Source organism: Impatiens glandulifera, chromosome 1 (assembly GCF_907164915.1).
Source record: "Impatiens glandulifera chromosome 1, dImpGla2.1, whole genome shotgun sequence".
Taxonomy (NCBI): Eukaryota; Viridiplantae; Streptophyta; class Magnoliopsida; order Ericales; family Balsaminaceae; genus Impatiens; species Impatiens glandulifera.
Genome location: NC_061862.1, coordinates 22116208 through 22132458, shown reverse-complemented (window position 1 = coordinate 22132458; position 16251 = coordinate 22116208). Strand labels below are relative to the sequence as shown.

At 31.6% G+C, this 16251-nt stretch overlaps 2 protein-coding genes across 2 annotated transcripts; one reads left to right on the top strand and one right to left on the bottom strand.

Moving 5' to 3' along the window:
• The first annotated feature begins 3354 nt into the window (after positions 1–3354).
• LOC124920706 (homeobox-leucine zipper protein REVOLUTA-like) lies at positions 3355–10124 on the top strand. Its single transcript, XM_047461261.1, has 18 exons — positions 3355–4287; positions 4597–4756; positions 4968–5053; positions 5144–5234; positions 5333–5428; positions 5532–5645; positions 5730–5813; positions 6148–6303; positions 6382–6456; positions 6703–6809; positions 6937–7120; positions 7784–7972; positions 8478–8558; positions 8639–8773; positions 8906–9228; positions 9335–9440; positions 9552–9701; positions 9818–10124. Exons 1-18 carry the CDS (start codon positions 4064–4066, stop codon positions 9965–9967), a joined length of 2511 nt encoding a protein of 836 aa, XP_047317217.1. The 5' UTR covers positions 3355–4063; the 3' UTR covers positions 9968–10124.
• Positions 10125–10265: 141 nt separating this feature from the next.
• Positions 10266–11238, bottom strand: LOC124920859 (GATA zinc finger domain-containing protein 9-like). Its single transcript, XM_047461431.1, has 2 exons — positions 10957–11238; positions 10266–10871 (listed from the first exon to the last, which is right to left on the bottom strand). The coding sequence occupies exons 1-2, from the start codon at positions 11236–11238 to the stop codon at positions 10266–10268; spliced, it is 888 nt and encodes a 295-aa protein (XP_047317387.1).
• Positions 11239–16251: the final 5013 nt, after the last annotated feature.

Sequence of the window (16251 nt, the reverse complement as noted above, 5' to 3'; positions counted from 1 at the left end):
AAGCAAGGGAAAATCAAAATGTCATAAGCGCGTCTTATGAAATGAAGATCCTTCAATGTCTATATGCAATACAAATGTTATGTGCATAAAACCTAATCATCTATGCGAATTTTGTAATGCTTTCAATTAATGAATCTCGTTTTTAGTTTGTTATGAAGAACCTATGGATCTTAGAAAGATGGTTAAGAAGAGAAATCACATCAATCGTATGACGACTCGTGTCGTCATTTATGCATACCTAAGGAGAAATAAGAAGACACTTTCCAACTCTTCATTTTTATTTAAAATGAAATTATTAATGTGGGTTAGTAGTAAACAAAATAAATTGTTACAAAATTTAACCCTCGTACTTGACTTATAATGCACACAATGTTTTGTGAAGTATAAGAAAGATTTTACGTTCAATGGCAAGAAAATCAAGTATTCTTTGAGCTCCTCCTTTCCGTCGTTTGATATTTCGTCTTCTTTGTTTGCTTTGCATTCCTCTTGTATAAACTCAACCATAAAAGTCAAATCTCTTTCTTGTCAAGACCGTCGTCGTCTTTGTGTTGTTCCGCTCATAAGAGTAAGATGCATTGAACTTTTGGTTTGATTATGAATTTTATGACTAAGTCATCGTCCTCGGGAGATGGCATTCTATCTAACTTGAACACATCATGATTATCCAAATGTCTAAGGTTGTGGTGTAGACATACCTACAAGCAAACATTAAAGAAAAGCAAACATGATGTCATTTTTGTTGTGTTTTTTAAATGCCATAATGTACTTGTGGACGCCTATCTAACTACATGTATACACTTATTTACATAAGTATAGTAGGCACTAAAGACTTTCGACGTGGATTGACCGTTCGGGAACGACAAATGATTAAGTCTTGGGAATCGTAGCTAGGATTTTGTTTCTATAAAAAAAATCATAAAAGAGAGTCCACTCACCCCGACCAGAGAGCATAAAAATTCGTCAACAAGAGGAAGCGTCGTCTCAATTGGGAAATTCTCCTCATCCCCATGATGCATATATCTCGAAAGGGACCTCATCGTCGGGGAGAAGGATCAATCTTGTGTATCTAGGTTCATTCTCTTGTATCATCGCTCAAATTTGGAACATATTGTCATTCCTCATTGTCTAATCTTTGCACATAATACTATAGGTGTATAGATGACGTCGCACAACACACATCGTGCACTACCTCAAAAATATAGGATAATGAGCCTAAGATTAGAACCAATCCACATAGAAAGTAGAAAGACGAAATTGAGTGATGTACCATTTTTTGCATTTATTTATTACTTTTGATTTTTTGATTTTTTGGTTGAAGGTGTAAAACATTATTTTTAAAAAATGGCCAAAAGTTTATTTCAAGTTAAGCATCGACTACTCCTTAGTAGAGTCGCCAAAAAAGCTGTAACGCCAAAAATCGACCATTCCCGCTAAGGGATTTTTACTGCTCGACAATCGCTCCCCATAACTTATATTCCTCTCGGGTCTCGAGTGAGACGAGAAACCAAACTAGCAAGGATGACTAAAGTGTATTTAAAAATGTCGATTTAGACTAGCTTTACATTTTAGAGTCGTCACCTAATTTACTTCACCAGAAATTATGAAAGAAAAATATTTTATGTGTTCAAACACGTTTTAAAGATTCCGTTCTTAGTTCGGTGCTTGGTTACACGTGAGAAATGACTCATGTGCTATGTCTCACGTGTTTGTCACATTACAGTCTCTACTTTAAACTTTTGGCCATTTAAAATAATATTATTCTACACCTTATTTATTTATCTAATCCTAAAGTATGCATCTAAAGGTAAATCCAAACCTAAACATGTGTCTATGTCATGTTTTCTAAATCTAAAAATAAAAATGTTAGTACCTGTATACGAGTAGCGAAGCTCGATGAATGGTATAAGATGCCTTCCTCACTATCCGAGAGCAAGAATGCCCAATCTCTACCTAAGCTCTCCTTTTGGATATTCCTTCCCCAAAGCTATTTGGCTCTTCTTCCTCTTCTACCTCCCCCTTCCTTCTCCATATCCTCCTCCTTTTATAGTGATTTTTTCATGTGTCTCGTGATCCTCGTGTCTTAAAGGTCGTCTAACTTCTCACCTTAGAGGATTTGATGTAAAGATTATCGGTTGACCTTTTTCTAAAAGAGGTTTCCTGTGTGTTTTGTTAAGAAACATCGAGGAGAGAAAAAACAAATGAAGAAAAAAGGAGAAAGAAAAGTCCAGAAAAGATCATCTGTTACAAGATCCCTTTGTTCCCCCTCACAACGAGTGTCAAAAGAGAGGGGATCCCGTATCAAGAGATCATGTCTAAATTTTGTGTTTAGCTTTAGTCTAACTTGAATATTATATATTTATGGTTATTTCTATTAATTCCAATTTTGTAATTAAATTTAATTTTTAACTTTAGCTAGTTTTTAAGAATATTGAATTTTAAAGATACTATTAAATATCTTTAATTTTTAGTTTTGTGTAACATTTATGTAGTAATTATATTAAATTGATTTTTTTATTCAAGTTAATATATTTTTTAGATATTAAAGGTATAATACTGATACCGTACCGAAATTAAGATATACCAAAATCAAGTTAAGGTAAATGTATAAATTTTTTTATTACCGATATTGTATTGATAAAAATTTTCTAAAAAATTTTAAACATAGAACAGCTAGTAAGACATATTATGAGACAACATATCTAGACCCAAAATCATAACCCATAAACAATTTTTTAAATAAATCTAAGTTTATTTTAATAAATTAGACAAAGTTTCGAATCGTTGAAAAGTTGTTTATCTTGAGTTATTTTTTTTATATATTTAAAATTATATTTTTTTTAACTAATTAACTAAATATTACAATAATTTTAATTTAATTTTATAAAATTTAATTTCTAAATACAGAATAATATCATAATAATTCAACAAATTATAAATTCAAACAACTTTTTTTATTAAATAATAAACCTTAAAGGCTTGTTTGATATTATAAACTTTTTTTATAAGTTTCTAAAAAAATATTATTTAATAAAAAAATAAATTATTTTAGATTTATTAAAGATAAATGAACTAAATATTTTTGTATTAAAATTAAAATAAATTTTAATATATTAAATGATGATAGAAAAAAAAAAAAAAACTTTAAATAGCCGAAATCAAACACCTCTTTGAAAAAGAAAACAAAGACTTGGGAAAATGAGTGGAGAAAAAAGAAAAGAAAAGAATTAATTATAATCTACGGCGCCTACTGACAAAGTAGGTTTAAAATAAAAATAAAGGTAACAGTGTAGGACCATAGCAGAGGTATATATAAATACTGAAGCTACTGTCCATCATCTCGATTTGCGAGCATAAAAATAAAATAATTAATTAAATTAATTAATAACAAACGTCTTCTTCCTTTTATTCCACTGTTTTGAGTCCAGACACATCACTTCTTCCTTTTTTCTCTCTCTAAATCAACTCATCTTCTTCTTCCTCTTCCTTTTAGTCTCAGCAACGAATGCCTAGGGTTTCACCCGTCTCCTCCGTCGTCGTCCACTGATCACAACTCTTCCTTGCCAATCAATGTATTTTCGCCGGTGGTGGTTTACTCAACCTCCTAATTTGAGATGAGAGTTTCTGTTTTTCTTCTTTTGTACTTTGTCTTTTAGCCACCGCTTCAATTCCATTTTAACTTCATCTCAGCTCAGAGGTTTCAAGGTTTCAACTATTATTGATTGCTTTCTGCTCGATTTAGATCCAGGACTATTTATTTGCTTCTTCAACATTAAGATGACAACTCCTTTGTGAAAGATAGATAGATAGATTGATACAAGGTGGTTTCTTACGTCATTGGATCCTTATATAACCATATTTCAAAGGGTATCTTCAAAAATACAGATTTTGGATTTGCAAGGTGTGAGAGGGTTGGTTGGTTGGTGGTTGGTGGTTGTGCCTCGAAAAAGTAAAGTGACACTCTTCTGGGTTCAATCATTTTATATCAAGAAGTCGACTCTTTCACATAGCTTCGGCTTCATTTGATCAAAAGTAAAGTAGATTAAGAGTTGTTAAGGTGACGAAAATGGCGATGGTTGTGCAACATCAGTACAGAGAGAATAGCATCGATAAACATCTCGACGCTGGGAAATATGTTCGTTATACTTCTGAGCAAGTGGAAGCTCTTGAACGGGTATATGCAGAGTGTCCAAAACCTAGCTCTTTACGCAGGCAACAGCTGATCCGGGAGTGTCCCATTTTAGCAAATATCGAGCCCAAGCAGATCAAAGTCTGGTTTCAGAACCGTAGGTAATGAATGGGCACCTTTTGTTTATTCTTGAATCTTCTTAATAGGTCACTTTTTTTTAAAGTTAAAAATGTTTGACCAATAGTAGGTCGTTTTTTACCTATTCGCGCGCCTTTTATGAATTGCTAATGTATCATTGTACTGGCATTATGAAATCTGCCATCTTCTGTTGATACTCCCCTTGTATGTATGTATGTACGCCTTCAATTTAGCCAATTAAAGAGTGTGTTATGGTTTTACTTCTTCTTGTCATGATTTTGGATCTAGTAAAATGTTTGGAATTCACTCGATAAGTTAATTTGGCCATGCAGGTGTCGCGAGAAGCAACGCAAGGAGGCTTCACGGCTTCAGTCTGTCAACAGGAAGTTGAATGCGATGAATAAGTTATTGATGGAGGAAAATGATCGGTTGCAAAAACAGGTCTCTCACTTGGTATGCGAGAATGGATTCATGAAGCATCAACTGCAAAGTGTATGTTCATACCTTATCATTTTTATTTTCTTATGCTGTATATTCCCTCAAACTTAGAAGTAGGCTGGGGATGCCATTTCAAATCCCCAGCAATTCATAGCTGGGTACATTTGTTCATCATGAACGGCATCTTTGATATTCCTGTTTTTCTGCTAAACATTTTGATGTGCTTTTGTTCTTCAAATCTTATTGATGCTTCTGATGTTGACAGGCATCTGCAGCAACTACTGATGGAAGCTGTGAATCTGCAGTTACCACTCCTCAACATTCCTTAAGAGATGCTAATAACCCTGCTGGGTAAACCTTAAAATTTTTCCATAGGCTTAAAGGTAGAGGGATTTGGAGATTTATATTATCACTCTAACATTCCTGTTATTGTTTCTGCAGACTCCTGTCAATTGCAGAGGAAACATTGGCAGAGTTCCTTTCTAAGGCTACAGGAACTGCTGTTGATTGGGTCCAGATGCCTGGGATGAAGGTTGCTACTTTCTTTCTTATATTTATTCATGTTCGATGAATTGATCCAGCTTTTAAGTCCAAGTTTTTCTAAACTGATTTATTGCTATATCTTTCCAGCCTGGTCCGGATTCGGTTGGGATCTTTGCTATTTCACAGAGTTGCAGTGGTGTGGCTGCTAGAGCCTGTGGCTTAGTTAGTTTAGACCCCACGAAGGTCTGCTAGAGGAATGTATTCTATATGTTGATTTGACCATTTTAATATGTTGATATAAACTTCTGATGCATGATAATTGCTCTTGGCATGCAACTTCTTATAGATAGTTGAAATACTCAAAGATCGCCCAGCTTGGTTCCGCGACTGTCGGAGCCTTGAAGTTTTCACGATGTTTCCCGCTGGGAATGGTGGCACAATAGAACTTGTCTACACTCAGGTTAATCAGAATAATGTTTCAGACTATGTTTCACTTAAATGCCACTAACAAAAGGCTACTTAACAAGTTCATAGTTGCTTGCAGACATATGCGCCAACTACACTAGCCCCTGCACGGGATTTTTGGACTCTAAGATACACCACAAGTTTAGACAATGGCAGTCTTGTGGTATGTCTATCCTTTTCTTTGGGATAATGTAGTGGAAAAATTGTAAATCTAATTGTTTATAATCCGTAATGTCATGTTGATGTAGTGGTCTTTTATTTATGTGTAAATTAACTTATTAATCATATACTAATTACCAATCAACCTCGTAGCATAGACTAACATAATTGAAAAAGTCCATAACACTATTATTTTAAAATTCTATGCTGATGTGCATAGAGAACTTCGCATAGTAACACCATTATTTATCATGTGAGCTTTTCTAGTGCTTCATCACATTTATTGTTCTCCCACAAGGGATAATTAAAACTAATTTTTTGTCCAACCATTTTATAAGGTTTGTGAGAGATCCTTGTCGGGTTCTGGTTCCGGACCACATCCAGCTGCTGTCTCACAATTTTCTAGAGCAGAAATGCTTCCAAGTGGCTATTTGATTCGGCCGTGTGAGGGTGGAGGTTCAATTATCCATATAGTGGATCATGTTAACCTTGAGGTATGTTTATTCTGACTACCTTATTTTCCCAATTTTAGTTTCCCGTTGAATACTTCTCAACTTTTGTCGTCATATCAGGCTTGGAGCGTGCCAGAGGTGTTGCGGCCTCTTTATCAATCATCAAAAGTAGTTGCCCAAAAAATGACTATTGCGGTGAGTTGTGGTTTCTTAACTTCTTATTCTCTGTTGTTTGTATCCATTGATAAATTTTGTTGCATTGTTTCTATGTGAGTTATAGCTATATATTTCACTAGTTGCTTATGTGGAAATTGGTTATTCGCCCCCCTTAGAAGTTGCGCATGCGTTGTGTTATTGTATTGTAAATGTCCACATAGGCCTCATTTCCCTTAATATCAGTAGACCAATTGTCAAATCCTAATTCTGCCTTCTCTGTTGAAGGCTCTACGTTATATTAGGCAAATAGCTCAAGAGACAAGTGGTGAGGTGGTTTATGGTCTTGGAAGGCAACCAGCTGTTCTGCGAACATTTAGCCAGAGATTGAGCAGGTATCATGACTTTTTTTACCCCTTTGTTATGTGATGAATATGATGCAAAGGAGTTTTTATTTTATAAAATTCGTTTCATTGGAATGTGTGCCAAATTCTTCTGTTCTGATTTTTGTGCTCCTTACAGGGGTTTCCAAGATGCTGTCAATGGATTCAATGATGATGGCTGGTCACTAATGAACTGTGACGAGACTGAAGATGTCATAGTTTCCATTAATTCAACAAAAAGCTTGGGTGCTTTATCCTCTCATTCTAATTCACTGCCTTTACTTGGAGGTGTACTCTGTGCTAAGGCATCTATGCTACTGCGAGTAAGTGATGATACAAACTACTATGCTTTTCTTAGATCAATCTTTTGGTTGAATAAGGATCTCTCTTTACCCAAGGAGGTAGTATAACAGTTAAATAAATGAAAATATTTAGTAGTTTTCTGCAAGCCTGAGTAAATGACATCCATATACTATATATATATATATATTGGTTTGATTTCCTTGGTTGGTTAGGTTATTTATATTATCCAAAATAAACTTGGTTGGTTAAGTTATTTAATGCTACTGTTAGTAAGATCATTTTAATTGCTTCAAGATTCAATTCTAGTTAAGATGAGATTTTATCTATTCGCCCTATGTCTTTAACTGCTAAAAACTCTGAGTATCTAATTATGTTCTAACTTAGTTGAGAACAGTTCATTTATTTATTTTGTTGGAGTTAGTTATTATATTGTTGGCAAACTTGTTTGAAAACCAACCGGAGTTATTGAGGCTAGTTGACCAGTAAGCTTTTGCAAACTTCATATTGTCCTTGGTATTTGGATACATGTGAATTTTTTTACTCCGAATTAGTTTCCCGACGATTGAAATTTTGTCCAACTTATTTCTCAAGTTCACCATAGCAATACAAACAATAGCACATCTACTCCGCATTCAACAGCTTAACATCTTCTAATTTAAGCCATTTCATATTTTCTTTCTCAGAATGTTCCACCTGCAGTGCTGGTTCGTTTCCTTAGGGAGCATCGTTCAGAATGGGCTGACTTCAACATTGATGCTTATTCTGCTGCTGCGTTGAAAACTAGCCCATACACGTACCCAGGCATGAGGCCAACAAAATTTACTGGAGGTCAAATCATCATGCCACTAGGTCATACAATTGAACATCAAGAGGTAAGCTTGTCCAATGGAATGATTTCCTCTGAACAAATTAAAGTGTGCGTAGAACTCAAGTTAAAAGATAATAAGATGCATGCTTTTACAGAGACATGTTCCCTAGTAGTTATTTAGGGTAAAATAGCATCGGGTTACATCTTACAAGTTGAAGTAGTCATTAAATTGGTTAAGGCTGTTCTTTTGATCAGAGACATGTTTTCTAGTAGTTATTTAGGGTAAAATAGCATCGGGTTACATCTTACAAGTTGAAGTAGTCATTAAATTGGTTAATGGCTGTTCTTTTGATAATAAGATGCATGCTTTAACGGGACCATGACTGTGGGGTGTCATGTTAGTTCTTTTTTAATTCCCAAAAAAGATGCATGCTCTTACAGAGACATGTTCCCTAGTAGTTATTTAGGGTAAAATAGCATCTGGTTATATCTTACAAGTTGAAGTAGTCATTAAATTGGTTAATGGCTGTTCTTTTGCTAATTTTTTCCTTTCTGAAACATTTGATCAGATGCTTGAAGTTGTTAGACTCGAAGGTCATCCATTGGCTCAAGAAGACCCTTTCATGTCAAGGGACATTCATTTACTCCAGGTATGATCAGAATACAGTCACTTCGTAGAATAAGATAAATAGTGGAGTTTTATACATCTGCATGTCTTTTATTTGGGCAGATATGTAGTGGAATTGATGAGAATGCTGTGGGAGCATGCTCTGAACTGGTGTTTGCTCCAATTGATGAAATGTTTGCAGATGATTCCCCGCTTCTGCCATCTGGCTTTCGAATCATACCATTGGAGGCAAAACCAGTTGAGTTAAACACTGTCTTTGATGGTCACATTTCTCTCAATTAGTTCAGTCTATTCAATTGTGGTTTAACATTTCTGTTCAACAACTAACTGCTTTTGTTAATTTTTTTAAACTGTTTTTCCAATACTCAGGATGTATTGACAACAAACCAGACCTTGGATCTAACATCCAGTCTTGAAGTAGGCCCAGCAAATGGTCATTCGTCTACAGACGCGTCATCAAGCCAAAACATGAGATCAGTTTTGACCATAGCCTTTCAGTTCCCATTCGAGACCAACATGGAGGACAACATTGCTGCAATGGCTAGGCAGTATGTCCGCAGTGTAATCTCCTCGGTCCAGAGAGTTGCCATGGCTATATCTCCTTCTGGGTTGAGTCCCACAGTAGGACCAAAGCTATCTGCAAGCTCTCCAGAAGCTTTAACACTATCTCAGTGGATCTGCCAGAGTTATAGGTAATTAATTGTATTTATACCAGTACTAGTTATAGTTGATCCTTTTGTGTCTGTTCTATATAGTCACTTGTAATCCTTTTATTGATTCTGTATTGTTTTTACTCAGTTACCATATAGGAAACCAGTTGCTGAGCTCTGATCATGGCAGTGGGGATGCAATGTTAAAGCAACTGTGGCAACATCAGGATGCCATACTGTGCTGCTCAACAAAGGTATTGGAAAGAATCTGTGGTTGTGCTCAAGATTTACATGTATATTTTCTTCATTTACCACAATTTTACTGTTTTATGCTTATTTGTGAGGGTGTTGAACATTGTGTGTAGTCGCTTCCAGTATTCATATTTGCAAACCAGGCGGGGCTCGACATGTTAGAGACAACTTTGGTGGCATTACAAGACATAACATTGGACAAGATATTTGACGAATCTGGACGAAAAACATTATTCTCAGAGTTGTCAAAAATAATGCAGCAGGTAATAATTGATATTTTTGGCCTCCAATTACACACCTAATACTACTATTTGAATGACAAGTAAGTAAATATGATTGAAACATATGTTTTGGTTTGCTGATGGATGATATCCTTCAGGGTTTTACATATTTACCGGGTGGAATTTGCATGTCGGCGATGGGGCGCCACATTTCATACGAACAGGCCATCGCATGGAAGGTCCTTGCCGGTGAAGAAAATGCTGTCCACTGCCTCGCTTTCTCGTTTGTTAACTGGTCATTTGTGTGAGTTGGTTGAGTAAAGAAGCAATTTAGTGATTTTGTAGTAAGTTTATAAATTATATTATATTAGTGGATGTGTGCGTTACATTCCTCTAATTTATTTCATCTTTACTGCTGAATGATGTAGTAGGAGTTCAACACTTTATATATATAATTTTTTTGTCAACAAAGTTTAATAGTGAATATCAAATGATTAATTGAATCTAAGTTTAAATAAAAAAACATGTAACACTGTTGAAAATTTTAAAATCTATTAACCAACCTAGCAAAACCAAAGAGAGAATACAATAGTATATGATATTTGACTATCTGGGATTGAGAAGTCCATATTTTTTGTATCGAATCCCGCAAGCATTGCAAAGGGTGTTTTTGCCCATCGGACCTTTTCTCCATAATGGACTTGATCTAGTTGCACAATTACAACACCTCTCCCTCAAGTTGTATCTTTTGCTGCTTTCATTCATAGTCTCTTGTTTCCTTTTTTTTGTTAGTATTATTTCATGATGGTCTTCCTCTAAGCAGCAGCTATCCTTGGATGATGGTGTTTCATGTTCCTCTACAATCAGGCTGCCTCCTCCTCCTAGACTCGAATCATTATTATTATATTCTTCTATATCCATGAAGTAGATTGGATCATCATCATCAGCACCTGCCAAATCATCTTCCTCGATTTCTACCACTACACTCATCTTTGCATTATTCTCGAATTCTGTCATATTCATCGTCGTCCTCTGTTCTACCACTCCTCCTCTCATGTTTGCATCATCTTCGTCGTCATCAATAATAATAATAGGAACATGAATATTGCTGCCGATTAATACTGTTTTATTGATCTGATTCTGCTGAGCCGTTGAAGAGCCCATATTGCATTCCTCAACTTTATCCAACTTGTCTGTATGGATTTCTGGTTTCTTTAGAAAAACAAGACCAAACAAGTCAGTTTCAAATAAATATTTTCATGTTAATCATAACAAGAAGAGATAGAGAGTTAATTACCGTATGAGAAGGAGGAACCATGGGTGGTAGTGTTGAAACAGAATCATCAACATGGTGAAGATTGTTCTGAGGTGGTGGAGAATTAATAGAATATAAAGGGAGAAGAGGACTAGTATTGAAAGTTCGATAAAATTCAAGGTGGAGCCTTTTAGCTTCTAGAAGTCTATCCGACCAATTCATCATGCGTTGATCTTCTCCAACAATATCTTTAGGAAAATCCACCAATTCAATAATTCTCTTCGAAACCATTTCTTTCGCTACTTCCATGGATAACGAATTCATCGTAAGTATCTTAATTCTTCTTAGCTTCTCCAATATGATTTGTTTTTTCTTTCTACTCAATCGCTATATATAAGTCAAAATCTAACTATTTTAGTTAATTACTATTTTTCTAAAATATAATATTACAACTTCCATAAATAAAATATATTACAAATTACACTATTTCTATAAAAGAACTTTCTAAAATAACAAAAAGTATACAACAAATAACAATAACATTACACCTTCCTAAAATAAGAAGTATTCAACAAATAACAATAATATTAGAACTTCCTTAATTAAAAGATGATTAATTAATCATATCTTTAATTAATAATTTATTATACATAATATTATTATGTATCTAGTTAAGATTATATTTTACCTATTTCTCGAAATATCTATTTATGTTCTTTTACACCTTGGTTGAGAACAATTCATTTATTTGTAATGTGATTTTTTTTTTTTTTTAATAAATTTGGACTCTAAATTAGTTTCCTAACAATTGAACAATAGAATGATTTCACTTGAAATTTGGTATGCACAACTATTATGAGTAGCTTAATGAGTTAAATAAGTAACAATTATAATAAATTATAAATATAAATAATAAATATTTACCAACACTTTAAAATATATAAAAATATAATAGGATTCATTATTTTATTTAATATTTAAATATATATATATATATATAATCGTATTATATACTACTTTTAAAAGAATAATTAATAATTTTAAATTATATAATAAATAATGGTTATTTACATGTAAAATTTGGTAGGTCAGGCTAAGTCACTATATTAATATTATTATTTAAAAAAAAAAAATTTAATAATTTAAAAATATATTATTAAAAAGAAATTTAAATAAAAAAGTTGTTTAAATAAAAAATATATTAAACTAAAGTTGCTAATTTTTAAAGTCCGTAAATAATGTATTTATAGTTATTTACTAGTTAAAAAGTTAAAAATGAAACACTATACACACTTTAGGTAGCAATATCTTAGAAAATTAAAAGTTATCTTTTATTTGCACGTCATTTAAATGTTTTTAAAACTGATTTACTTTTACTATTTTAGTATCAGTAATTTTTTATTATCTAAATTTATAATTTTAAATAATTCAACTTTGACTCGTATTATCTCACCAGTTACAGGAAATAACATGGAGCATATTATGAATTATTACGTATTGTATTGTATGAATTATTACGTATTATATTGTGGACCAGACCAGAAACAGCTCGAAAAAATGACTAATGGGAGATGAGAATGAATGATTAATGTAATTGAGTCGACCAGAGGGTTTAGAACTCCGTACCACGACCAACACCTCCTTTGTCTCTCAAATCTTAAAAGTCCGTTGAGCCAATAAATTATTTTAATATATTTCTGTACGAACTTATTGCAAGATATTAAAATAAACAATTAACGTGATTGGATTTCAAATGAATTAAATTATTACTATTTTAAATAAACAAAAATTAAAAGAAAAGGACTACATTTTATCAAATTTAAATTAATCCTTTAATGTTTATTTTATAGATTAAAAAAAATATTAATTGAAACAGAAAAATCGTTGACAGCTCCTGGACAGCTACAAACAAGACCGGCTCCCGTAGAGGTGTGCCCAATCAACTCATGAGTTGAATAAGCGAGCCTGGTCAACCCCTAAGTCAACGAGGTTGTGAGAAAATGCGTGACTTATCTATGTCTCTTACCTATACGTCTTGACAACTACTCATTAAACTTTCTTTAAGAATAAAAGTGAAAAAAATCACAATAGAAGAATCAAAGGACTTGGGGTTTGTTTATTTATTCTTTAGAACGAGATGGAGTTTTAAAAGTCGCCACTTTTGAAGTTTAAGCTTTTAATTTTTGAAATTTTAGATTTTAAACATGTGACGTTTGGTTTGTCTAGAATTATTCCTAGGTATTTTTGAAGCTTTCTAAGCTATAAGTATTATTTTGGATTAAACATTACTAACATGTATGATCTCACGTTTATCCTCATTTTATTGTACATCGTGATTAGAAATAGAGTGCTACAAGTGTAAGTGTATGATAGGGTTATAATAACTTGTAGAAAGAATGTTTATGTCTGATGTCTCAAAAGTTTAAAATAATTCAATAAATGAGATGTAAAAATCATATTTTAAAAAATGACTAAAAGCTTTAATTGTTGACATCCCATTTCTTATAAACTAATTTTATAATTTTAAATATATTCAAAGTCAACTAATTATTTAGAATATACTTCTACTTACTCAAACACAAAAGGTCAAATGATACCTCGAACATGGACATGAGGATTACGATTCCCAACGGCAAGAATAATCGTACCTGTGTTCGATAAGGCCTGTAGCAAAAAATAAAAAATGGTCCCTTTTGTTACGGTAAAGTTCAATATGCAATATATATATATAAACCAAAAACAATATGCCATTATCAATAAAAAGACAAAAGTTAATAATATTTGAAACAACTAAATAAATATCACTCGTCTAACTGTTTTAGAGGCAAAAATATTGATAAAATATGTATAATCTATTTGACGAACTATTTCTTTCTCAATCGACAACATTGCTAGCCCATTTAGTCTATCATGTGACATTGTTCATCAAAGATAAATCTTGATCAACTTCAACTTCGAGAAACTTATTTTTGCCAATGCAACTATTACTGGTATGATTAACAAAATCTTATAGGTAATGTAAATACTTGGAATGAATCTTTCAGTTTTGTCAAACATTGTAGAATATCAATTGCTCTTTTTTCATTTGTTAAATAACACCCACGACTAGCAACTCTGAATACAATTCATCACCATTATTGTCTAAACGTCCATCGAGACTTTGTAGTGACTTTGTTCTTCAATCACCAAACTATCTCATAATTCCTTTATTTATGTTATGTTATTTATACTAAAATATATGTTAATATCACCGGCTTGACTTTAAATTAATGTCTCATCTCTTTGTTTCAATTTTCTCTTTTGAGCTCTAGACAAATGTTTAGGAGATATTTTACACAAGATCAATTCCAGTAATTAAAACCAATTTTTTTGTAGTTGACATATTCTAAAATTGTCACACTTTACATTTTCATCAAATAAAAATTGAATTCATCTAACTCTTTTCAAATAAAGTTAATTTAATCAACACAACCTAACTCAACACATTCATTCATACCGTGAAGCAATAGAAATACAAAACTAGAATTTCACTATTTCAATATCTTAGAAAATTGACCGTTATCTTTTATTTTCACGTTATTTAAATGTTTTTAAAAATGATTTACTTTTACTATTTCAGTACCAGTCATTTTTCATTTAAATTTATAATTTTAAATAATCCAATTTTGATGTGTATGGTCTCACTAGCTACCGAGAAACTAACCTTAGGTAGCGTTTGGTAAATTGTATAAATTATATAGGGTATAAGTTGTATAGAGGTATAAATTGTAAAAGGGTATAAATAATATAAGGTAGTATAAATTATATAGGTTATTGATGTTTGGTTTGAATTAAAAAAATGGTATAAGTTGTATATGGTTTATAATTTTGTGCTTGATATATAGTATAAGAAGGTAGTATAAGTTGTATAGATATTAATTTAAAATTTTAATTATTTTATATTTATTTATATTATAAATAATATTATTTATTATTATAAATTATTGTACTATTATTTAATAATTAAGGTAAATTTAATTAACATATAAAAAAATTAATTATAATATAAATAATAAATTATGTTTATTTAATTTAAATATTATTAATAATTGTAATAAAATAAAATTATTATTTATAATATAATTAAATATATAAATTAATAAATAATAAAATTATCATTAAAAAATAAATAAATATATTTTAATTAAAATATTGAAATATTTAAAAATATATATTAAAAATAATTAAATATTATAATAATATTAAAACTAAATAAAATATATTTAATATATTATATAATAATAAGTTATATATAATATTAATAAAGATTATAACGAAAAATTAAAATTAAGTGATATAAAAAAAAAATGTTGTACCTAAGGGAACTAGTTGTAATTTATAATAAAATCCTAACAAAATATCATATTAAAACACTATTGGTATACTATACCAATAGTGTTATACCCCTTATACCTAATACCAAAGACACCCTGATTGTATAAATAATTATGTATGCGGATCACTAGACTAGCTCGACCAAGCCTCCGTTGTTCCTTAGTTCTTGAAAGTCTATTGAGCCAACAAATAATTTTAAAAGATTTCTATACGAACTATTGCAAGATATTAAAACAAATAATTAGTTTAGAAATGATGTAGTGTTATTTGGATTTTAAATTAATTAAATTATTACTATTTTAAATAAATAAAAATAAAATAAAAACAACTAGTTTTTATGAAATTTAAATTAATCCTTTAATGTTTCTGTTATAAATTTAAAAAACATTAATTGAATCAGAAAAATCGTTGGTGGCCACGCTGCAAACAAGATTGGCTCCGAAGTTAGCAGTAGAGGTGTGCTCAATCAACCCATGAGGTCAACTCCCATTCAACGAGGTGCGAGAAAATGCGCTACCTCGTTAAACTTTCAATAGAAAAAAGAGAAAAATAAAATAAAAATCACAATAGAAGAATCAAAAGACTTTGAATTTGTTTATTCTAATAGGAGGGGAACAATTCTTTAAAGCTGAAGTTTCAAGCTTTGAATTTACGGATTTTTAGATTTTAAACATGTGATCGTTTGGTTTGTCTCCTAAGGTATTTTTGAAGCTTTCTAAGCTATTAGTACCATTTTGGGTGCCATTTTGGATTGTATGATTACACGTTTATCCTTATTTTATTGTATGTAGTGATTAGAAATAGAGTGCAACAAGTGTAGGTGTACAATAAGATCAGAATAACTTGTAGAAAGAAAGTTTATGTCTGATATCTCAAAATTTAAAATAATTCAATAAATGAGATGTAAAAATCATATTTTAATAAATTACTAAAAGCTTGTAATTGTTGACATTCGATTTTTTA

Bases quoted from the DNA above. Each gene is read 5' to 3' on its own strand.
- LOC124920706 (XM_047461261.1), top strand. From the start codon at position 4,064: ATGGCGATGGTTGTGCAACATCAGTACAGAGAGAATAGCATCGATAAA. The intron at 4,757-4,967 runs GTATGTTCATAC...TGATGTTGACAG, and splicing joins TGAAGCATCAACTGCAAAGT to GCATCTGCAGCAACTACTGA. The intron at 5,429-5,531 runs GTCTGCTAGAGG...AACTTCTTATAG, and splicing joins TTAGTTTAGACCCCACGAAG to ATAGTTGAAATACTCAAAGA.
- LOC124920859 (XM_047461431.1), bottom strand. From the start codon at position 11,238: ATGAATTCGTTATCCATGGAAGTAGCGAAAGAAATGGTTTCGAAGAGA. The intron at 10,872-10,956 runs GTAATTAACTCT...GTTTTTCTAAAG, and splicing joins TGGTTCCTCCTTCTCATACG to AAACCAGAAATCCATACAGA.